Source organism: Lutra lutra, chromosome 16 (genome assembly GCF_902655055.1).
Source record: "Lutra lutra chromosome 16, mLutLut1.2, whole genome shotgun sequence".
Taxonomy (NCBI): Eukaryota; Metazoa; Chordata; class Mammalia; order Carnivora; family Mustelidae; genus Lutra; species Lutra lutra.
In genome coordinates this window covers 36,081,474-36,107,208 of record NC_062293.1, presented here as the reverse complement: position 1 = coordinate 36,107,208, position 25,735 = coordinate 36,081,474, and the positions used below count along the sequence as shown (strand labels likewise).

Sequence of the window (25,735 nt, the reverse complement as noted above, 5' to 3'; positions counted from 1 at the left end):
ATTCTAATGCTCAATAAAGACTGGTAACTACCAATATACCATAGTAGCTTTATATTTGATTAATTTTTTTTATTTTGATGTATTCCTCTTACAAGACACAAGGATATGACAAAATTCAACTAAGATGCCAGCAATTTAAAATGTTATAAATAACTGAAAACATTTAAAGCATACCATTTCTCCAGGCTTTTACCATATACTACTTATTTCTATGGCCACCAGGGAAATCAATGGGTACACTACAGGGGCAGATAAAATAATTAGTTCAGATAATAATTCCCTCCTATTTATAGTAAGCTGATCCTCCATGTGCCTTAATGCTAATCAATTTTCTGTATTTCATATCATTTATCCAAGAGTTTCAGAAGGAAGATCTTAGAACCAACTTCACACCCTTCAGCAGTTAATGATATTTATAAATATTATAATTCATTTCCCCCCCAAACATGGCATATCTTTATATGAATGTTCACATACTATGAGACTGTTGAACCTTTTAAAAAAAAAATCCACTTATTTGAGAGAGAGCGAGAGAGCAAGAGAAAGAACACAGAGGAGGCGGGGTGTGGGGGCAAGGAAAAGCAGGCTCCCTGTTGAACAGGGAGCCCTTACATGGGGCTTGATCCCAGGACCCTAGGATCACCAGGACTCGGGATCATGATGTGAGCCACAAAGGCAGTCACTTAATCGACTGAGCCACCCAGGCGCCTGAAACGGCTGAACCTTATTCAAACACGATGCTGGCCTTTCTCCTTGGCATGGGTTTAGTGCTATAATCCTAAAATAGCATATACCACCTACTCACTCCTGGGGAAATCAAACATTTAAATCGCTACTTAGAAAGTAGACTGTTAGTGACTGAAAATTTTTCAATACTGTCCAGTCCAATAACATGGATTTAGTCCATTGTACTACGAACTCAAAGATGAACTGGACAAGAACCTTGTCCTCCAGGGACTTGTAACTTCTGGGGGGATCAAAGCCATTTTCAAATGTCTCTAAGGTAAGGCAAAAAGCAACTTAATTGCTTTAATTGAAATGTAAAATGTGCAAGAATGCAAATGGAAAGTAATTAATTCAAACTGAAGAAAATGGAGAAAGCATGACAAAAAGAAAGCATATGAATTGGGCTTTGAGGACAAAGTATTTCAATTGTCAAGGACTGAAAGATGAAATGCAATCTTAATTGAAGGAATATTAGGAGTGATGTATAGGGTAGCTGTAAAAGTTCATGGGGGTATAGTTATGGAAGACTGAGCAGTGCTCTGGAGATGAAGCACAGAACATATGTAAGGAAAAATGAATACGGATAATTAAGAATAGGAAACTAAGAGACTTTAGAGCCACACTAAGGAGTCTAAACTTTGTTCTACAGAACATGAAGACTCCTCAAAGATTTTGGAGCAGGGAAGAGTTTATATTTTTTAATGTAAACTAAACAACAACAAACACAACAAATTTGTCCTTTATTCTTTCCTAGCATTAACATATAGTCAGATAAATAAGGACAAATATTGCAATGACGGCAACAGTAAAGTTGTAAGAAATATGGCTAAGACTAACAGGATCTAATGTGAAGCCTGACAAGGAAAAGTCAAAATTAATCTCAAATTGGATGACTGAAATTACAAATACTATTAACCACAACAGAAGAGACAGGAGGAAGAACACATTGTTTGCTTTCTGACCCTTTAGGTGGGTTGAAAGCAAGGAAATGTGAATCTGATTTTACATACAAGATTAAGATGTTAGAATATATTAATATTAATTAATATAATAATACTAAGATGTTAGATTTTTAAAAAGGAACAATAGGGGCACCCGGGTGGTTTAACTGGTTAAGTGTCTGTCTGGATCTGAGCTCTGGTAAGAGTAAGAGTAAGAAAGGAAAAGAAAAAGAAAAACAAAACAAAACAAAACAGTAGGCCCCAAATGGAGTCACCTGTGCTGAGCCTCACGCAGCAAACAAAGATTTAATATCTAATCTAACTGTAGTTTCAGCCTCTCCCAGAAATTTGACCTTTAACCAGTCAATCTGGAATCACCTGATAAGCACCAGTAAAGTATTCTGACTGACAGACCCCTGCCATTCCCCCAAAAGAAGATGACCTTGCCTGAAACAATCTAACAATCCACTCTTTGTTTTAGAAACTCCATCCTCATATCCCTACTCCAGCTTCCTTCTGCCTATAAAAGCCTTCCATTTTTTTACAATTCCTCAGAGCTCCTTTCTATTTGCTAGACGGGATACTGCTGAGCTCATGATTTGAATAAAGCCAATTTGATCTTCAAGTTTACTCAGCTGAATCTTGCTTTCCACTAATATTCAGGAGGCACTGATTAAAATGATATAGAGTTTGAGATAAGCAAGACCAGAAAACTTCATCAAAGTATCACCTGCAGGGGCACCTGGGTGGTTCACTGGGTTAAAGCCTCTGCCTTTGGCTCAGGTCATGATCCCAGGGTCCTGGTATCGAGGCCCGCATCAGGCTCTCTGCTCAGAGGGGAGCCTGCTCCCTCCTCTCTCTCTGCCTGCCTCTCTGCCTGCTTGTGATCTCTGTCTGTCAAATAAATAAACCTCTTAAAAAAAAAAAGTATCACCTGCAGAGATATGATGGATAGGCAAAGCAATGGAAATGGCTGTAGTGAAACAAAAGCATGCACATCATCTAAGAAGAAAATAGGGCCAAAGGTGAATCCATGAGAAATAACTTACATTTAAAAGGTAGACAGAAAAAGGAGAGCAGTAAAGAAAACTAAAAAAAAAAAAAAAAAAAAAAAAAAACCCACAAAAAAACAAAACAGAACCCAAACAACAACAAAAACGAGGAAACTACAATGTTTCAAAAACCAAAAAAGAGAATTTCATGAAGACTGAATGGTCAATAGTGCTAAAATGCTGAGTGAGGTACAAGTAGATACAATGACCCTAAAAAGAAACCACTCAGTTTAGAAATTAGAAGGTCATTATTACAGGTAAAACAATGGATCTACATTAATATTTGCTTTAAATAATTCAAGATAAATATTTTTTAACAAGGCAAAGGAATTATAACTTTCAAACACTATTAAAAATTCAAGAAATCTTCCCAAATGATAAAAAGCTAAATAGAAAAGATTACTTTCAAATAAAAATGGAACCATATAATGGGATAACATTTTTAACATTTTGAAAATTATTCTGACTGAATTTTTTTTTTTTTTTAAGATTTTATTTATTTATTTGACAGAGAGATCACAAGCAGGCAGAGAGGCAGGCAGAGAGAGAGAAGGAAGCAGGCTCCCTGCCGAGCAGAGAGCCCGATGCGGGGCTCGATCCCAGGACTCTGAGATCATGACCTGAGCCGAAGGCAGCGGCCCAACCCACTGAGCCACCCAGGCGCCCCTATTCTGACTGAATTTAAGTAAATCTGTAATCTGTAATACTACAGTGCTTTCCAAAATAAGGAATAAGCAGCATTTGCATTTGCAAAGTATGTCAGACCTAATTTAACCTCAAGAAACTGACAAAAAGACTTTCTCCTTGACCACACTTTAGTCCTGCTTCTTTGAGCCCTCCTTTCTACTAGGCTTCCAACTTGGCCCCCATCCAGTCTTTTCAGATCCAGTCTTAGCAAAGAATCCTGCCAAGTTGTCTGCCTACCCTTGATATCTGATCAAGTTCCTCAAACCCCACCTTTGATGTATAAGTTCTTGGCTTGCCTTTAGGAAGAATTCCCCTTACCCTTGACATCTCCTCTGACCATCTCACCTCACTCCCTGGCTACAACTCCTTATCTGTCCCTGTTTTGACCAAGCTCTCTCTACTACTACAATAGACTACTGTAGAAGTCTTGGATTTAAGTCTTCCTTACCACTTTAACAAGTGTCAGAATAATTTTTTCTTTAACACAAGTCATTAAAGGGGAGTAGTCACACTCTAAGCCAATACTGACAGAAAAATAATTTACCATACAATCAAATATGAAACCAAAAGTTCAGCAAAATATACATAATACTGACAATTTAAATATTAACGTTAAGTTAGAGCTTACTGTGAGTGTAAAAAAAAAGTCCCTAATTTTTTATGCAAAACAATATTTTTAAAGAGGCTTCCTATCAAAAATAAAGACAAGGGCACAGAAAAGTAGTAAAATCAAGTTCATTGCCTATTCGTGCCAGAACTTCTGGTAAGAATGGAATGAAAATGGGCAGAAAAGTAGCTGCTGTATAATTAATAACCAGTCGTAAGTTCCATAAAGCAACAGATAAAAACAGTACTTGACACCCAAGGTACTCTATTCAGTCAACAAATACTTATTTTTAAGGCTTGGCATATAGAGGGAGAGAGAGGAAAGAATATAGACTCTATAATTTAAGAGAGATGACATGTACACAGGCTCCCCACTGGGCATGGAACCTGCTCAGCAGTCTCTCCTTCTCCCTCTGCCCCTTCCTCACCCCCACTCTCACTGTGTCTTTCTCTAAAAAAGAGAGATGACATGTGCACATAAATAGAATGCTATAAATAATTATAATAAAAGGTGGAAAGTGGTAAGCTCATCCAAGAAGTGTACAAAAAAGGTGTTATGATAGTTCAGAGGAATGACAGATGATTTCCCACAGGAGGGCAAGAAAAGGTTTCATGGAAACAAAGGGACATGTGATTTAAGTCTTCAAAGATGACTAGGATTTACAGAGAGAAGGAAAGGAAAAGGGATTCCAGTATTAAGCAATAGCATTAGCAAAAGCCCAGTGCAGGTACTTTTCTGTACCTACAGGAAAGAACAGTAGAAATTAACACTTAAGGCCTATATAGTAGTGGGTTCAATGATATCCCTCAAAAATTCATGACCACCTGGAACCTCAGAATATGACCTTATTTGGAAATAGGGTCTTTGTAGATGTAATGAATTCAGCACCCTGAATTTAGGCTGGGGCCCAAATCCAATAATAAGTGTTCTTATAAGAAAAGGAGAGGACACAGAGAGATACAGAGAAGGCCACTGGAAGGTGCAAGCAGAAAGTAGAGTTAAATGGCCACAAGCAGAGCCTGGAGTCACCAGAAGCTGGGAGAGTCAAGGAAGGATTCTTCCCTGGGCCTTCAGAGGAACGTGTTACCACCTTGATTTCAGTTTCCAGAACTGTGCTAATTTGTTAGAATAACTTTAGGAAACTAATACCACTTGGTTATGGACAATAAGTAGAGTGCTATTATGAAATAGTGTGAAATTGGTTTCTGCCCCCGGCTCCCGCTAATATTTGGTCTTTGACCAAACTCCTTAACTTCCTGAGTGATAAGGTTTCTGACAAAGAAGTCCTAAATCCCTTGTAACTTCCTGGGTGATAGCAGTCTTTCATTATAATGCTGTGGTGACTCTTGGTGGGCTTCTGGAGGGGGGCTGGTGACCAGAAAGGCCAAGCCATAATTAGAAACTTGGAACTTTCAGCCCTACTAGAGACTGGAAATAGAGTTAATAATTGATCATACCTATATGTGATAAGGCCTCCATAAAAATCCCAAAAGTATGGGTTTTGGAGAGCTTCTGGATTGATGAACATCAACATCCATGCCAGAAGGACTGGCGCATCCCAGCTCCTGTGCTTGGGACCCTTCCAAACTTGCCCTATGTATCTCTTCATCTGGCTGTTCATCTGTATTGTTTTAACACAACCCTTCTTATATATATATTAAGTCAGTAAACATAAACTGTCTCCCTGAGTTTTATGAGCTCTTCTACCAAATTACCCAACCCAAGGAGGGAGATCATCTCATTTAGAGCTGGCTGATCAGAAGCACTGGCAACAACCGGGATTTGTGACTGGCCTCTGATGTGGGCAGCAGATGGACTGAGCCCTAAATCTGTGGGGTCTGTGCTCACTCCCAGGTAGACAGTATGTAAGAACTGAACTGAACTGTAGAACATCCACTGGTATCTACAGAGCATTGGTGAATTGCTTTGTGTGGGGGAAACCCCCACACATGTGAAGCACAAAAGTATTTGATGAGTAGAGAAAATGAGTTTTCCTTTTCAGCTATATATCAAGTGTACCAGTAATTTATTTTTTACACTTTGGAAGAAAAAAACCACTGACAATAAATTTCTCCTTACTAGGCATATTGTCATATAACCAGGCAACTGTATTAAAAAGTGAATAGAAAACAACAAAATGCCATTACTTACAATGTGTGACTCCAGCTAGAGTTTGGTAGAAAGTGGGAGTATCACTATCATCAGTGAGGGTCACATAAACACCTCCAGATAGTAGCCAACGAGAGAAGGTAAAAGCATCTTTGTTTAGAAGAAGCCAATTTCTAAACTTTTCATAGTTTACCTTTTCACCCTAAAAGGAAAAAAAAACAAACCCATAGATTTAGTCAAATTTTAACATATCTTGCTTAGAACTTGCACAACCTGAAATTTGCAATTCGTTGACATTTACCTTTCTACTATCTACAAAGGAACGATGAATCTAAATAACACTACAGATTGTATACCTGGAAATCAAACTGCTTTCAAAATTAACTGTACTTAAGAACTTCTATTTCCATAAAATCTATTTGCTAATTGTAAACTATTTTATCAATTCATTAAAGCAGTGCATTGTTACTAATAAGTCATATTTTATTTACTGAGGTATATCCTGAAATCCATAAACTGCATTTTTTCCTATATTTAAGAAGGCCAATTTTTTTTTATTTTTTTCAGCATAACAGTATTCATTATTTTTGCACCACACCCAGTGCTCCATGCAATCCGTGCCCTCTACAATACCCACCACCTGGTGCCCCCAACCTCCCACCCCCCACCCCTTCAAAATTCTCAGATCGTTTTTCAGAGTCCATAGTCTCTCATGGTTCACCTCCCCTTCCAATTTCCCTCAACTCCCTTCTCCTCTCCATCTCCCCTTGTCCTCCATGCTATTTGTTATGCTCCACAAATAAGTGAAACCATATGATAATTGACTTTCTCTGCGTGACTTATTTCACTCAGCATAATCTCTTCCAGTCCCGTCCATGTTGCTACAAAACTTGGGTATTCATCCTTTCTTTTTTCTTTTCTTTTTTTTTTTTTTTACAGCTTTATAAGGGAAGGCCAATTTTTTACTTGCCTTATCCCTCTCTTCTTCACCACCTGAATCTGTCATAATTAGCATTTTTAATTAAGTATGTGTGGTATTCAAATGCTCTTTTGAATTTCCAGGGCAAATTAAAAACAACTGTCCTGGGGCCCTCTTCCAGAAGGCATCACTGAAAACATGTATTCATAAGTCAACCAGAATACAAAAAGAAACAAGTAGATTTCTATTTCTTTGCTTTCTTGTCAAATATTTTGCTTTCTAAATCCTGGATTAAAAAAGTATCTGGGGGCGCCTGGGTGGCTCAGTGGGTTAAAACCCCTGCCTTTGGCTCAGGTCATGGTCTCAGGGTCCTGGGATTGAGCCCCGCATCAGGCTCTCTGCTCAGCAGGGAGTCTGCTTCCTCCCCCCTCTCTCTCTGCCTACTTGTGATCTGTCAAATAAATAAATAAAAATCTTTAAAAAAAAAAAACGTATCTGGGCTGAGAAAAAACATTATATAGCTATGTAAGTCAATTTCTTTGCCTGGGAGACAAGAGGAGTTAGGGTGAATAAGGGACAGATGTTTCTATGAAAAAAAGAGAGAAGCAACCCACATGGAAATACAATGAAAACTGACATTCAGGAGCCTATCGGGTCTAATCCTGATAGAAATATTAAGGGATACAAATAACTCATAACCTAAAAGTGATATATGGTAGAAATAATTTCTACATTATTTGGAAGCATCCTATTAAGTATAGTAATATACTTCACAAAGTAGTTTCAGAAGATTTAACAGTATAACCCAAATCAAAACAACATCAAAAGTCTTGTTTTTCTGAATGGAAGAAGGTAGCATTCAGAGCTGCTGCAGGGACATGAGAGGACATTGCCAGCATGTGCAGAGATCAGGGATCATACCCATATTCTTTCTCTGTTTCCCACATTTAGTCTAGAAAGAAGATTAGCAGTATATATCCAGAAGCTTGCACATATTTTTACACATGTTAATGTGTAAATTGGGATGAGTTTTAAAATCAATAGTGTCCTTCAGTTATTAACTAGGTTTTTTTTTCTTTCTTTGTAATACATGCAGGTACATCTTCTAATCGATGGGATCTTAGATACAATGAAACATGTAGCATCAATGGTTTCGGTGAAGCTAAGATGTTATTGTTATAAAATGCACCCTCACATACTAAGAAAGAAAGAAGTTGCCAATTAAAATAGGCTTTTAGGGCGCCTGGGTGGCTCAGTGGGTTAAGCCTCTGCCTTCGGCTCAGGTCCTGATCTCAGGGTCCTGGGATCGAGGCCCACATCGGGCTCTCTGCTCAGCGGGGAGCCTGCTTCCCTCTCTCTCTCTCTGCCTGCCTCTCCATCTACTTGTGATCTCTCTCTGTCAAATAAATAAATTAAATCTTTAAAAAAAAAAATAGGCATTTAAAAAAAAAAAAAAGGCACTTTTACCACCTTCCCATATAGTCAATACTGTTTTCAATTCCCCAAGCACTGTTCTAAAATTTTAAAAAATATTTTATTGTTGGGGCGCCTGGGTGGCTCAGTGGGTTAAGGCCTCTGCCTTCAGCTCAGGTCATGATCCCAGGGTCCTGGGATCGAGCCCCGAATCGGGCTCTCTGCTCGGCAGGGAGCCTGCTTCCTCCCCTCTCTCTCTCTGCCTGCCTCTCTGCCTACTTGTGATCTCTCGCTCTCTCTGTCAAATAAATTAAAAAAAAAAAAAAATCTTTAATAAAAAAAAATATTTTATTGTTAAGTAATGTCTATACCCAACATGGGGCTCAAACTCACAATCCTGAGATCAAGAGTCACAAACTACCCCAAATGAACCAGCGAGGCAGCCCTAAACATGTTTATATTAATTTAATCTTCAAAGTAACCCTCTAAAGGAGATACTATTATCATCCCTATTTCACACAGGAGAAAACTGAGGCATTAAAAAGTGAAATATCTAAGTTATACAATGATAGGGATATGACTAAACCCAGGTAGTCCAAAGTTTCTAAGCCTAAATTATACACCACACTTGGTGGCTGACTTAGTAAAATATAAAGAATCTCGGAACTCCATCTATCCATTCAGATCACTGCAATACTGGTAACACCCAAATTCCATCTGTTAAACCCAACTTTTTATGTTTTTTAGTCATGGATGTCTTCTAAAAAAAGGCAGCAAACACAAAGTTTCCTTTTATAAATTGTCACAATAGTTTAGAAAAAAAAATTCCAATAACACAGGGCAATTAAAAATAACAGGCCCCTGAAACTGATACATCTTTAAAAAACAATATAAGATATGAATTTCCACCTTAAAAACTGACAACCTAAGAAAATACGCAGTAGGAAAAGAAAACAACAACTCCTACATGGATTCCTTTATAACTTCATCAACGCTAATAAAAGCACAAGACAGAAAAAGCTGAAACCCATTCCATGTCACTTAAATCGAGGTGCTAGGTCCACAGTGCTTCTCTTTATAGTTCTGGGGTTTTTTTGTTGTTGTGTTATGGGAGGTGTTGTGTTATGGGAGGTCCAAATAAATCTATTCTAATATAAGTATTATATCATATATACTTATACTGAAACATGGTTAACTTGAAAATCAAGGGTTTGGACATGATAATCAGTCACATTACTCAGAAATTACAGCAGGTTAATACATCAAATAGTTGAATCAGATAAAAAATTAGCCCATTTACCGTGCTGTTTTGTTTCTTTTTTAAAAACCAATCACAAGCATCTAGTGATTTAAATAGCCTCTTCCTGGGACGCCTGGGTGGCTCAGTTGGTTGGACGACTGCCTTCGGCTCAGGTCATGATCCCAGAGTCCAGGGATCGAGTCCCACATCGGGCTCCCAGATCCATGGGGAGTCTGCTTCTCCCTCTGACCTTCTCCTCGCTCATGCTCTCTCTCACTGTCTCTCTCTCAAATAAATAAATAAAATCTTTAAAAAATAAATAAATAAATAAATAAATAGCCTCTTCCTGAGTATTCCAAAACTGGGGCCTCTCATTTCTTTGATCTTTCCTCTTCCAAAGATCTTGTCCTTCTTACAACACTTAACCGCAGCCTTAATAACAGTTTTATGATCTTTTTATTATAGTAACTGTTCTCTTTCCATTAAATGCAATTTTAAACATTCCACTTCCCCCCTTACAATATCCACTTAGGAGCAAACTTCTTTTAGTATCCTAACTCCAGTGATTTTTTTTTTTTTAACTCCACAGGACCTATACCAGTGACCTTCCTCTACACTGCCAAATCTCATAATCACTTCTCAATGATCAAAAGTCAATTTACTTGACCTTTCAGTTTATTTGGTGTAAGTACTCCTTTCTTTTAAAACACTTTCATCACTTGGCTTCCAGAACACCATTCTCTTGGTTCTCCTCACAGGTTATTCCTCAGGCTCCTGTTTTGCTTCTCCGTCATCTCATTAATCTCTGAACATTGCAGTACAGGACTCAGTCTTCCAATCTGTTTTCTATCTAAATTCACTCCAAGATGATCTCATCCTCAACTATAAGCCAACAAATCCTATCCCATGAATGCTAAATTATATATCAAAAAGCACAACTGACTTCTCCAATTTAATGTCTAAAGTGATTTTCAAATTTAATTATGTCCTTAATCTCCCTTGATATCAAAACCCCAAACTTTTACCTCTAATAATATTAACCATGGTAATTAAAGGAAATTCCATTCACTTCATAAATCAAGCCAAACACCTTAGTCATCTCCTCTTCTCTCTCTACCACAGCCCATAATCAATACAAGAAAAATTCCTGTCAACTCTCTAAAATAAATGCAGAATCTGAAAACTTCTCATCACCTCACAGCTATACCATGATCTACATGACTACCACCTCTTACCTGGATTATTCAGATATCTCAGGTGGTCTCTGTTTTGCCTACCCTCTACAGAAGAGCCAAACTGATGTTTTTAAAAACCTTATGTTGGGGCATCTTGGCTCAGTTAGTTAGGTGTCCAACTCTTGGTTTTGGCTCAGGTCATGATCTTGGGGTCATCAGATTAAGGCGGGTGGGCTCTGCACTCAGTGGAGCTTGAGATTCTCTTTCTCCCTCTCCCACTGCCCCTCCCCTCCACACTCTCTCTCTCAAATAAAAACAAAACAAAACAACCCTCATGTATTCATTCCTCTGCACAAAACCCTCCAGTGTTTTATCTCACTCAGGGTAAAAGTCAAAGAACTAACACTGTCCTACAGAGCCACATATAATCTCCCTACCTCATCCCACCCCCTCCTTCCCCAACCTCTGTAACTTCATTGCCTACTATTCTCTTACTCTACGGCAGGTTACTTGTTGCTTGGACATGTCAAGCACGCTCCCCACTCAGGGCCTTTGCTGTATTCTCTTCTTGAAAAATGCTTTCCCAGATATCTGCAGGTTATATCTCTCATCCTTTAAATTCTTGGTTCAAATGTCACTTTATCTGACAAGCCTTTCCCAACTACCCTAAACAAAATAACTCCACTCAGCCACCTCCTGCTTATTTCCACTTATCCCCCTCATTTTACTTAAATTTTCCCCTATAGCACTAATTATCATCTAATACATGTATCTGCTATTGTGCATAAACTTTAGAGAACTGGGTGACGTTAACCACATTTAATTCCCATCAATAAAATGGGAACGTGTGCATAAAACCTATTAAAATAAGAAAAATAGGGACGCCTGGGTGGCTCAGTTGGTTAAGCAGCTGCCTTCGGCTCAGGTCATGATCCCAGCGTCCTGGGATCGAGTCCCACATTGGGCTCCTTGCTCTGCGGGGAGCCTGCTTCTCCCTCTGCCTCTGCCTGCCATTCTGTCTGCCTGTGCTCACTCTCTCTCACTCTCTCTCTGATAAATAAATAAAAAAAATAAAATAAAATAAAAATAAAATAAGAAAAATATACATTCTCCCCCGAAATGTACAGAGTACTAACACATTTGACATCTCTGTGAAAAATCCAATTAATCAGGCCTGCAAAGATTAGATTACTTTTTTGACCAGAAAATGTTTGTTACTGGAGAGAAAATCACAGCTTAGTTTGTCTTGAAGTACTGAAATACTACCACAGCAACTTTCAGTCAGTATGTCAGAAGCAAAAATGCAGGAAGCCAAACCTTTTGTACCAAACACACAGAAATGCTGAGTAAAATGTAACACCATAAACGTGACCAAAAACCATACCAGCGAGCTCAAAGCAAGAAAGGGAAATCTCCAGGTGCTATCAACACAGAAGAAACTCAAAGACAGAATAGTGAAAAGCTAAAGCTAGAGGGTCCAAAGAGATGTTAGAACCACATATATGCATATGGCTGGAGTACTGACAATCAGTGCCTACACAGTTAGGAAGGTGACTAAATTAAACTGAATAAAACTATGAACAGTAAGGGGCTGTCCTATCTGTCAAATGCAAATGAGTCAAACAGCCAGCCATAAAAAATCACGCAGCACTGTGTGTGCTGCAGGAAAGGATCAGAAAATTCTAAAAGGGTTTTTACTCTACCATCTCTAGGGACTTTTCCCATATTAGCAGACCAATGAAAAGGGCAGGGGAGGTGGGGTGGAGAATATTCTCTGTTAAAGATATGCTTTTTTTATTGTTTAGGTTTTCTACAATGAAAATATATTTATGAAAACAGAAAAAAAATAACAGGTTTTTCAGACCCAAATATTTCACTATGCAAATCAGTTAAGTCAAATGAATGACAAAATAAGCCTTGACACGTCCCAGAGTCACAGATGGCTCAAGGCCATTTGTACAATGAAAAGCAATGACACTACAATGTGAGCAATGCTCAGCTTCCTGCAGATCACCAGTTGTGTTGGTGTCAGAATGTAAGAGTGTGTTTCATTATACCATAAGTAGAGACACTTGCTTTTAAAGCAGAATTGGGAATTTTCAGATTCACAAATATAGCAGTAGTAAGTGTCATGGACCTCTGAGCACAGCACATAAACAGTTGAAACATCAACCATTAAAAACAAAAATGTCAATAATATGTTGCACATAAACATCTAAGAATTAATACTTTGTGATAAGCAGAGATGAAATGTAAATCTTTAAATATACCTCTGAGAAACACTTCCTGAGTGTATCTGGGACTTTACCATCCACCACATGGAGCATTCTTTCCATTTCTTCCCGTATAACATAGCTCCCAGATTCACTTGCAAAAAGACTAAAAATGTCTAGGAAAAAGAAAGAATAAATTAAACTTACCATAGATTAAATATACCTTGGTAGAAGTAGGAAAGGAAGAGAGAGGTAAATATTGCTGAGTGATTACTAGTGCCAAGCACTTTATAAATATATAATTTAATTTATTCCTAAAAAAAAAGAAAGAAAGAAAACGAAAACCAGCAATACAAATTAAAACAGCAATGTGGTATCTTTTCAAACATAGCACATCTGCAAAAATGTTTAGGTGTGACAATACTAAGTGTTAGCAATAAATTGGGAGAAACAGGAATTATTATATACTGTTACTAAGAATATGAATTATTGCAACCACTTTGGAGATTCACTTGGCCAAGTCTAGCAAAGGGAATATATGCTAGAAATTCAAGCAACTCAACTTCCACCCTTGAGAAACTTTCATACATGTGCATGAGATACAACAATGTTCACTGGAGTATTATCAGTAATAGCAAAACTCAGGGGGAAAAAAGATAAATGTCTATCAATAAGAAAATAGATAAAGTGAGATACACACACACTATGACATATTATATAGCAGTTAGAATAAAGGAAGTAAGTGTTTCAAGATGGATAAATATAAAAAATATTCAGGGAAAAAGCAAACTGCAAAATAATCTGTATCATATACCATTTACTTAAAAAAGTTTAAAATCTGAAAAACAGGTGAAGATATGTTTAAGGGTTTATACAACATCATAACTATATAAAGACCTCCATGAGGAACGAAAGAGCACTATATTCATCAGAGTGGTTACCTCTGTGAAGGGAAGAATGGGGATAGAACCATGGAGAGATACAGAGAGACAGCACCACGCTTTGGCTGTAATATTTTATTTCCTAAAAAATAAGATCTGGAACAAATATGATATAATGTTAAGAATAAAACTTGGTGGATATACTTTGACCACCTGTTATGGGTTGAACTGTGTTCTCCACTAAAGATGGTTAAGACCAGTACCTATAAATGCAACCTTATTTAGGAGAGGGTCTTTGCAGATGTAATCGAGTTAAGATGAGGTCATCACGGTGGGCTCTAATTCAACATGACTGATTGTAAGAAGAGAAGACAAAACACAGTCAGAAGGAAGCCATGTGAAAAGACAGGCAGAAATTGGGGTGATGCAGCTACAAGCCAAGGAACATCAAACATGACACCATGAAAAGTTAGGAAGGAAGCATTCTTCTTTATAGGTTTCAGAGGGAGCAGGGCCCTGCCAGTATCTTCAATTTGGACTTCTAGTTTCCAGGAACTATAAGATAGTAAGTTTCTGCTGTTTTAAGCCACTTATGAAAGTCTGCAGTACTTTGTTAGGGCAGCCCTAGAAAACTAATACAACAGTATAATAAAAATAAAGAGGGGCGCCTGGGTGGGTGGCTCAGTCAGTTAAGCGTCTGCCTTCAGTTCACGACATGATTCTGGGGTCCTAGGATCAAGCTCTGCATTGGACTCCCTGCTCAAAGGGGAGTCTGCTTCCCCTCCTCCCTCTCCCCTCTGCTTCTACACTCTCTCTCTCTCTTTTTCTCTCTCTCAAATAATCTTTTTTTAAGAAATGAAAAAATTTAAATATATGTTTATGTCTGTGACCCTCCAAAAATGATATTTTTAATTACTGGCTGCCTGGAGCCACTAGTATTTGTTGGTAGAGGGATGCTAATTTGAAAAACCAGGATCACAGTTAAATTCTAATTGGGTTTAAGGATACGATCAGTATCTTAACTGTGATGATGTGGGTATATATGTGTCTAAACATATAAAATCTACACTTTATATATGTTGCATTTTATTTTAAGTCAATTACACCTCAATAAAACTATAAAAAAGCAAAATGATTAAAAAGAACAGTCTAAATTCAGGGATTTAGAGATTTAGGAGAAGCAGTCAGAAGGCAGGTTAGAAAAGGAAGAAGGAAGAGAGAAAGACCCAACATCCAGTGGCCAAGGATAAAAACCTGGGAATTCTTAGAGCAAAATGTTATATGTATATCCAATGAAACAGAAACACTTGCCTTTACTTCCCCTGGGAAACTTTTTTTTCTTTTTTAAAAGATTTTACTTATTTATTTGAGAGAGAGAGTGAGTGAGAGAAAAGAGAGCACAAGCCCAGGAAACAGAGGGAGAAACACGCTTCCTGCTGAGCAGGGAGCCCAATTTGGGACTCACTCCCAGGACCCCGGGATCATGACCTGAGCTGAAGGCAGAAGGTTAACCCACTGAGCCACCCAGGTGCCCCTTCCCTGGGAAATTTTCAGTAAAAACTTTCAACCTGACAAGAAACCCACCTTCATTAGCAGTTCTTTTCCATTTTTCCTATTGTCCACCAGCCTCTGGAAATCACTCATCAACTGTGTCTATGGATTTGCTTAATCCAGACATTTCGTATACATGTAAATTACACACTGAGTGGCCTACTGTGACTGCCATTTGTAACTTTAACATCGTATTTTCAAGTTAATCCATGTTGCAGCATTTATTTGTACTTTATTCCTTCTTATTGTCAAGTAGTGTATTATCGTATAGACATATACATTTTATGTTGAATGCTTCAGTTGATGGCCACTAGGGTTGTTTCCATCTTGTGACAATTATGCACAGTGCTTCTGTGAATACTGAGGTATATTTTTTGAATGAAAACATTTTTTCAATTTTCTTGGATATATACGTAGGAGTGGAATTACCAGGTCATATGATACTCAATGTATAACAGTTTGAAGTACTATCTAACAGTTTTCTGAAAGTAACAGTACTATTTTACACTCCCAACAATGTATGAGCGTTGCAACTTTTCCATCCTCACCAATCCTAATCTGTCTTTTTTGTTTCAGCCATTCTGGTAGATATGCAGTGATATCTCACTCTAATTTTAATGTAGCTTTCCCTAACACCTGATTATGTTGAGCATTTTTTCAAGTGCCTATTGGTCACTTGTATTATTTCCTTTGGAGAAATATCAACTCAAATGCTTTGACTGTCATCAGAATTTTCAGGTAAATTATTCTACACACCAATGTAGTATTATCACTCTGAGATAATAAAAGTGCTTACATTTTGCTTTCTCTTCATCTCTGCCTCTCGTAAGAAGGACAAGTCCAACTATTAAGTTATTGAAGTGCAGTCCTTTGGATGTTCCACCAAAAGAACAGTAGATCACCTGGGAAAAAAATGATAAAGCCAACATTAGATGTTTCAGTTGCTGAGGAATTTGAAGCTGATATCACCTTTAACAAATCTTGTCTCCATCTCCAAGTAAGGCTTTGGTAAACTTCAGTGCAATGATGTTTCTTTCTCTTTTTCCTCTCATACATCTTGTTACTGCACTAGCTAAAAATACACTGTATCTATTCTAAGGTACATATATCACTGGCTCACACACTGAATATTCTTTCTCTTTGGAGTACTTATGAAGGCTAAAGAAGATAAAGCTCCTCCCCCCATCTTCAAAAGCCCCAATGATGTGGTAAGAATTTTGTATAATTACATAATTTCCTTCAATCTCTGTAAAACTTACTCACATTTTTATTCAAAAGATGGACATTCTCTAAGTGAAAGTTCAGAAATGGAATGGCAATCGTATTACAATATATAAAGATTTTTTATTTGATGGACAGAGATCACAAGTAGGCCAAGAGGTAGGCAGAGAGGCAGGCAGAGAGAGGTGGGGAGGCAGGCTCCCTGCTGAGCAGAGAGCCCATAGCGGGGCTCCATCCCAGGACCCTGAGATCATGACCTGAGCTGAAGGCAGAGCTTTATTCCATTGAGCCACCCAGGTGCCCCTTTATTACAATATATAAATATATCAAATTAACAAGTTGTATACCTCCAATTTACACAATGTTACATGTCAAATATATTCAATTTCTTAAAAGTAAAATATAAAGACTTTTATTTATTTATTTGAGAGACAAAGCACAGAAGGAGGGAGAGGGAGAAGCAGACTCCCCAGTGAGCAGAGAGCCAGATGCAGGGCTTGATCCGAGGACCCTGACACTTAGCCCACTGAGCCACTCAGGTGGCTAAAAAGTAAAATATATAGAGACCACAAAAGACACTTTTTATACTCTTAGAAATGAGTATTATAGTAATTAAAAATAAAAAGAGCTATGCATAAAAAAGGGACAGCAACAACAATCACACAAATTCATTCATTCGACAATTCTTTATTGAGTCCATAGGGTGATATTGTGATATAATAAGAAATATGTATTTGGTGTTATACCAGGTTCCTGACACAAGAGCTTCTAAAAATCCTTCCTGAGTGATGCAGGTGAAAGGAGCATCTTTTGTTATTCATCCAATAAGCCCTGTTAATTCACATGCTAATGAGTGACTCTAGGTGGGCCTAATTTACACAGCCTCAAAATGTCAGTTTACCAGTCAAAGGAAAAGATGCGATAAGAGGGCTGAAATATTCAGCTTCACTCCAGAAGATCCGGGGAAACAGAGTTAATCACCAATAACCAATCAACAGCCAATTATTTAATCAACCATGCCTACATAACTGAACTTACAATAAAATCCCTAAACCAGGGCACCTGGGTGGCTCAGTCAGTTAAGCATCTGCCTTAAGCCCAGGTTCGACTCCATGCTCAGCGGGGAGCCTGCTTCTCCCACTCTCTCTGCCATTCCCCCTGCTTGTGCTCTCTGGCTCTCTCTCTGTCAAGTAAATAAATGAAATCTTAAAAAACAAAACCCCCAAAAAACCTACACCACAAGGGCTGGAGAGCTTCCCAGTTGGTGAGCACATCACAGTGCTGGAAGGGTGGACCCAGAGATGGCATGGAAGTTCTGCATCTTGTCTTGCTCCCTGCCCATCCACATCCCTCATCTCCATGATCGCTGTCCATTTGGCTGTTACTGAGCTGTCGTCTTTAAAATAAACTGGTAACAGTAATTAAAGTGTCTTCCAGAGTTCTGTGAGCCATTTCTAACAAATTACCGAACCCATAGAGGGGGTCAGAGGAATCTTAGATTTACAGCTGATTGGTGAGAAGTAACAAAGGTCCAGGACCTGTGACTGGCATCTTAAGTAGGGGGCAGATCAGACCTGTGAGGTCAGCACTAATTCCAGGTACTCAGTATCAGAATTGAACTGAATTGTAGAACATCTAATTGGTGTCCAGAGAGTTGAAAAACTGACTGATAACAGGGGAAAAAACCCACAGTTTTGGGGTCAGAAGTGCCATATCGTTTAAAACAACCAAACTGACTTAGTACTTGCCATGCAGAATTTTTGTCAGTAAAATGCATGATTAGAGAGTAGTTCAAACCCAAAGGAATCTATAGATTCAATGGAATCCCTATTAAAATACCAACATCATCTTCCATAGACCAACAACAAACAATATTAAAATTTGTATGGAACCACAAAAGACACCCCCCAACCCCCCAATATTCAAAGCAACTTTGAGAAAGAACAACAAAGCCAGGACTCTCAGATTTCAAGATATATTACAAAGTTAAAGTAATCAAAGCAGAACAGTATTGGCATAAAAAAAATATAAAGATCAATGGAACAGAATAAACAGCCCAGAAATAAACACATACTTATATGGTTAACTAATATATGACAAAAGAGGCAAGACTATACAATGAAAATATGACAGTCTCTTCAATAAATGGTGCTGGGAACCCTGAACAGGTCTGGGAAACTACCACCTCCTTACACAAAACACAAAAATAAAATAAAAAATGGGGCGCCTGCGTGGCTCAGTGGGTTAAAGCCTCTGCCTTCAGCTCAGGTCATGATCCCGGGATCCTGGGATCAAGCCCCACATCGCATCATCCGGGCTCTCTGCTCAGCGGGGAGCCTGCTTCCTCCTCTCTCTCTGCTCTCTGCCTACCTGTGATCTCTGTCTGTCAAATAAATTTTAAAAAATAAAATAAAATAAAATAAAAATGGACTGAAGATTTATATGTGAAACGTGAAACCAAAGAAAATATAGGTAGTAATTTCTTTTGACATCAGCTGTTGTAACATTTTTTCAAGATATGTTTCTTTAAGGAAAATAAAAGCAAAAAAAAAACCTATTAATATAAATATTAACAATATAATATTTATAAAATATAAATAATATGAAACAAAAATAAAAATTCTTTTGCATAGAGATGGAAACCATCGACAAAATGAAAAGGGAAATCTACTAAATGTGAAAAAATATTTGAAAAATAATATATCTGTTAAGGGGTTAATATCCAAACTATATAAAGAACTTTCATACAACTCAATACAAACAAACAAACAAACAAACAAAAAAAAAAACCCAAATAATAGAATTAAAAAATAGACATGGGGCACCTGAGTGGCTCAGTTGGTTAAGCACCCAATTCTTATCAGGGTTGTGAATTCAAGCCCCACAGGTTAGGCTCCACAATGGGCATGGAGTACTTAAGAAAAAAAAGGGCAGAGGATCTGAATAGACATTTTTTCCAAAGCAGACATACAGATAGCCAAAAGACACATGAAAAGATGCTCAAGATCACTAATCATCAGGGAAGCGCAAAACAAAACCAGAGGTGTCACTTACACCTGCCAGAATGGCTAGAATAGAAAACACAAGAAATAACAAGTGTTGGTGAGGACTGGAGAAAAAGGGAGCCCTTGCACACTGTTGGTGAAATTATAAATTGTGCAGCCCCTGTAGAAAAGGGTATGGAGGCTCCTCAAAATATCAAAAATAGAAATACCATATGATCCAGCAATTCCATTACTGGCTATTTACTCAAAGAAAATGACAACACTAATTTGAAAAGATATATCCACCCCTATGCTTACTGCAGCATTATTTTTATGTAACCCAGGTGTCCACTGATAGATGAATGGATAAGGAAGATGTTGTATGTGTATACACACACACACACACACACACACACACGAATATTACTCAGCCACACAAAATGGATGAAATCTTGACATTTGTGACAACACGGATGGAGCTGGAAAGTATTATGGTGAGATGATTTCATTTATATGTGTAACCTAAAAAACAAAACAAATGAACAAAACAAATGAATAAAACAAAAAGCAGAAACAGACCCACAGATACAGAAAACAAACTGATGGCTGCCAGAGGGGCAGTGGGGGGAGGAGAGGCAAAATGGGTGAAGGGGAGTGGGAGATATAGGCTTCCAATTATAGAACGAACTCACAGGGATAAAAGGTGCAACATAAGGAATACAATCAATAGTACTGTAACAGTATTGTACAGTGACTGATGGTAGCTACACTTGTGAGCACAGCATGATGTATAGAGAAGTTAAATCACTATGCTGTACACCTGAAACTAATTATTTTTTAAAGATTTTATTTTTGGGATGCCTGGGTGGCTCAGTTGGTTAAGCAGCTGCCTTCGGCTCAGGTCATGATCCCAGTGTCCTGGGATAGAGTCCCACATCGGGCTCCTTGTTTGGCGGGGAGCCTGCTTCTCACTCTGCCTCTGCCTGCCATTCTGTCTGCCTGTGCTCGCTCGCTCTCCTCTCTCTCTGACAAATAAATAAAATTAAAAAAAAAAAAAAAGATTTTATTTTTATTTATTTGACAAGAAGACAGAGAGCCCAAGCAGGGGGAGGGGCAGAAGGAGAGAGGGAGAAGCAGACTCCCTGCCAATCAAGGAGCCCCATGCAGGACTTGATCCCAGGACCCCAAGATCATGACCTGAGCAGAAAGCAGTTGTTTAACCAACTGACGCCACCCAGGCACCCCCACCTGAAACTAATTTAACATGATGTATCAACTATACTTCAATAAAAAAAGAATTAAAGAAATAAAACTTACATAGTCAATATGAAAAGTGAAAATATATTATTTATTAAATGGTATTTACAAATATATTTAGTAACATTTTTTTTTTAAGATTTTGTTTATTTATTTGACAGAGAGAGATCACAAGTAGATGGAGAGGCAGACAGAGAGAGGGAAGCAGGCTCCCTGCTGAGCAGAGAGCCCGATGTGGGACTCGATCCCAGGACCCTGAGATCATGACCTGAGCCGAAGGCAGCGGCTTAACCCACTGAGCCACCCAGGCGCCCCTTTAGTAACATTCTTGATGCCAAAAACTCTGCATCTCTGGTGCCACTGATAGAAAAGCCTAGGAAAATGCCTAGGGAGATGGCTTCAGATCAGAACACAAAAAAACATTGAAAAAAATCTTAACAGATATACTCTATGGAATAACTATTTTTAGTTGGACTCTGCATAAACTGAAGGAAGCTAATAGAAAACACCCTCTATCCCTGAGGCAGGGGTAGAAAACATCATAGACCTAGACCTGTAGAGATCCCCTACCCCTGGGAGAGAGGTGGAACCACTGAGAAAGTCTCTGAGAATATACTGTCTGCCTAAAACTGAAATAGAAAAATGGAAAACAGACTGTCTCCCACTCAAGCACCCTCAATCATCCCCGCCATTGTGTTAGCAAACACTGACAATAAATAATATCAGTCTACTGCTGGGGAGGGAATATTAGGGATAGAGACCCTCTCTGAGGTACTATAACAACTAAGAAAGTAAGATCCAAAGTTGAAGATAGAGCAGACATTAGAAAAATCCTCTGGTGGAGCACCGGGGTGGCTCAGTTAAGTATCTTGACTCTTGATTTCAGCTCTGGTCATGATGTCAGGGTGCTGGGATCGAGCCCTGAGTCAGGCTCAACTCTCAGCAGGGAGTCTGCTTGAGATTCTCTCTCTCCCTCTACTGCATACTCTCTCTCAAATAAATAAATAAATCGTGAAGAAAAGGAATGGAAAAGGAAAAAGAAAAGGAAAGGAAAGAAAAGAAAAATCCTCTGGCAAATGAGATCTTACCCTAAAAAAGGTAACTCTAGACTAGAATTTGAAGCCTACCAGGCACTGTGGGTGTCCAGCAATACAAAATGTAGCTCAGTGAAACTGACTCAACTACCCATGCTAAAGACATAGCCAGGCATAAATACTACTGCCCTCAGTCTCTACTGTCCAGTATAAAACACCCATCTTTCAACCAAATTATAAGTTCTACAAGGAAGGAAAGAAAAAAAAAAAAAAAAAAAAAAAAAAAACCCTGACAAAGGAAAAACAGGGGAACACAGAGTTCAATAAACCTTTGGAATGGCTCAATAGTAAACTCAAGAGAGTCAAGTAAGAGACTGTCCAAAATCAAACAGAGGGGGAAATATGTGCGGGCAGAAAGGAAAAAAACAAAAAATAAAATCCAAGAGCTGTGGGACAACCAAGTGATTTAACACACATGCAGTTGAAATTCTAGAAGTAAAAGAGAATGGAGCAGAAGAAGTATCCGAAGAGATAAATGCTGAGAATTTTCCAAAACTAATAAAGACACAAAAACCACAGACAGAAGCTGTTCTGAGAACAGGCAGGATAAATTATACCTGTGACTTCCCAAAACCAACTAGAGAAATCATAGTCAAACTACTCAAAACTAAAGATAAAAAGAAAATCTTTAAGGCACCGATAAGAAAAAAAGACATATTACATTGAGAAAAGCACTTCTCATTGAAAACTACATAAGCCAGAAGAAGTGTAGTGGCATGTTTACCACACTAAGAAGAAAAAACTGAGAATCCTATACCCAGAAAAAATACCTTTCAAAAAGAAAGGTCAAACAGACTTTTTCAGGAAAATAAAAACAAGTCATTACCAGCAAAGCTGCACCACATAGAAGCGGGAGAAAAGTACTTTAGGCCGAAGGAACTACAATACCAAACTAGATACATGTGCCTATATGAAAACAAAAGAAAAGGAAATGGCATAAATGAAGGTACATATAAATATAGTTTTTTCTTATTTCTAATTGCTCTAAAAGATAACCAGCTGTCTAAAGGAACAGGAGTAAAAATGTAATGTGTTTATAGCATGTGTAAAATTAAAACACATGACAATAGCACAGAAGATGGGAGAAAGGAATTGGACACACACTGTTGCATTCCACACATACAAGGGTATTTCGTGTATCTCCATCCTTACACTGCCACTCAGCAAGAAACTACTCACTAAATCACAGCACTGTAATGTTTAACCCAACATTAACTCCATTAAGTTATTATTTTTATAATTATAAAAACAACAGCCAATATTTAAAGACCTGTTATGTGCCATATAACAGTTGTGGTAAGTGCTTTTAAGTATTAAGCCTCAAGACAATTCCATGAGGAAGGTATTACTGGTGTCCCCACTTTGTGGTTGAGGAAAACTAGAGCCCAAGGAGATGGTCCAGTCATACATTAATGAGGTGGCAGAGTCAAGATTCAAAACCTGGGCAAGACAGGATCCTGAAACTGAACTCTTAACCACTTTGTAGTTCTATAACATGGTTATATACATTCTTTAGTATTACGTGAAATGAAAGCCATTACCAGCAAGAATGATACCATTTTGGTGAAATCTATTAAAAATTAAACTACAAAATCCCAAATGATCACAAACTCAGTGCATAAGCACTTTATCTTTGGCATCCCTTTTCCCACTGCTTTAACTTAATGATGAAGGCTCTTCATTTCCGATCACTTAGCTGACTTTAATACAAAGAGATTATAGTGAGGATAAAGTTAATCAAAGCACTGGTTATGTGACAACTGACAATATGACAATACTTTAACATTTATGAAATGTTAAAGGCAATGCTCATTACTACTCAGCTTTGTTTTTAGGACTGGTGAGAGTGGGTGTGCACAGGATAGAAAAGGTATGACTATTTGTAACCAAAGGGTTAGGGACAGAATGACATGTATGAATTCTGGGCTAAATACCTAATTGCAGGCAAGAGACCCCTCCCTGGAATGACCACCTCTCCCTTGGTGATTTATAGAAGCTCTTTCTGATATGCAATAAAAATGCCATAAGAACTGATACTGCCTGGAAAGCTGAACCAATACACAAAGGAACTGTTACAGAGAATCACCTAACTCCATCAACAGAATTTTTATGAGTGAAAAATAGCTTGTGTTATCTCAAGCTTCTATTTTAGGGGAAACATGTTACAAAAGTGTAACATCATCTATACTGACTCACACAGTATTAAAAAAAAAAAGGTATAAAAGCTAAAAGTGGGGGGAAAAAAAAACAAAAAAAACCACCCCACATTCTTTCCCAAAGACCCTGATACCTTGAGTCTACCAACCTGTAAGCCTAAAATTGTCTTCACGGTTTAATGACAAATACATAACATGAATACACAAAATGAGTCACACTGTATGTTGGTGAGGTTCAAAGAATAATTCAAGCACACAATAAGACCTACAGTACATAATCTATGAAAACATGAAGTATTTATTTACATAAAACATAGTTAATACCCATAAAACTTCCAATATTGCTATTCAAATGCAAACTCTGATTCTACGTATGTGTTGAAAAGATTTTTCCTTTTATTTATTTTTTTTAAGATTTTATTTATTTATTTGACAGATAGAGATCGCAAGTAGGCAGAGAAGCAGGCAGAGAGAGAGAGAGAGAGAGAGAGAGAGAGAGAGGATTAAGCAGGCTCCCTGCTGAGCAGAGAGCCCGATGCGGGGCTCAATCCCAAGACCCTGGGATCACCACCTGAGCCGAAGGCAGAGGCTTAACCCACTGAGCCACCCAGGCACCCCAAAGATTTTTCCTTTTAAAGACAAAAAGTATTTGTTTACATTACTGCCTTTGCAGAGTCTGTTCCAACTAAATACTTAATTCAAATGCATTTCATAATACTAATCAAATTTTCCTTTTCTGTAAACTTATATATAGAAATATCTTAAGACAGAATCAGACTTAGCTTCAGAAAATAATAAAGGACCCGTTGAAAGTCCAAATAACATACAGGTACATAATGTAAATTCCACAAAAAAAGAACAAATACTAAGGGAAAACTACCAGGTGTTGGGAAACTGAACAGTACTCAAAACTCATGTGGAGTTGACCATTCAGAAGAGAGATCTCCATTAATATCCAGTGCATTTACAAGAAACTCCAGAAGAATCAATTCTCACTATTCAAGCTAAACAAGATTTACAGTAGAGGCTACTCAAGACCCAGCATAACAAAAATTTAAAACAAGCCTCAGAAGGATTAGACTAATCTTCAACTAACTGCACTGTGTGCTAGAATAAAAAAGAGCTAGCACTCTTTAAATGAAGACAACAAAATTCAAGTACTCAAGACATAAAGTTTATAACATCCAGTAGAGGAGCACCTGGGTGACTCAGTCAGTTAACAATCTGGCTCTTGGTTTCCACTCAGGTCATGATCTCATGGATGGTGAGACTGAGACAGTGTAGGGCTCTGCATTCAGCAGGGAGTCGGCTTGGCTTGAAGATTTTTCTCTCCCCCTTTGCCCCACCCCGTTTGCACCATCTTGCATGCTCACTCTCTCGCTTTCTCTCTCCTTCTCTCTAAAATAAATAAATCTTTTTGTTGTTGTTGTTAAAATAAATAAATCTTTTAAAAAATTTTATGGATGCCTCGATGGCACAGTTGGTCAAGCCTGATTCAGGGCTTGATCC

At 38.1% G+C, this 25,735-nt stretch overlaps 1 protein-coding gene across 2 annotated transcripts in view; it reads right to left on the bottom strand.

Moving 5' to 3' along the window:
• Positions 1-25,735, bottom strand: part of USP32 (ubiquitin specific peptidase 32) — a 227,442-nt gene that overhangs the window by 100,302 nt on the left and 101,405 nt on the right. For both annotated transcript variants that reach the window (XM_047706877.1, XM_047706878.1), the window contains exons 3-5: positions 16,311-16,416; positions 13,140-13,258; positions 6,165-6,324 (exon numbers count right to left, since the gene is read on the bottom strand). In XM_047706877.1, coding sequence (XP_047562833.1) covers positions 6,165-6,324; positions 13,140-13,258; positions 16,311-16,416 — 385 coding nt within the window. The remainder of the gene's footprint in view (positions 1-6,164; positions 6,325-13,139; positions 13,259-16,310; positions 16,417-25,735) is intronic.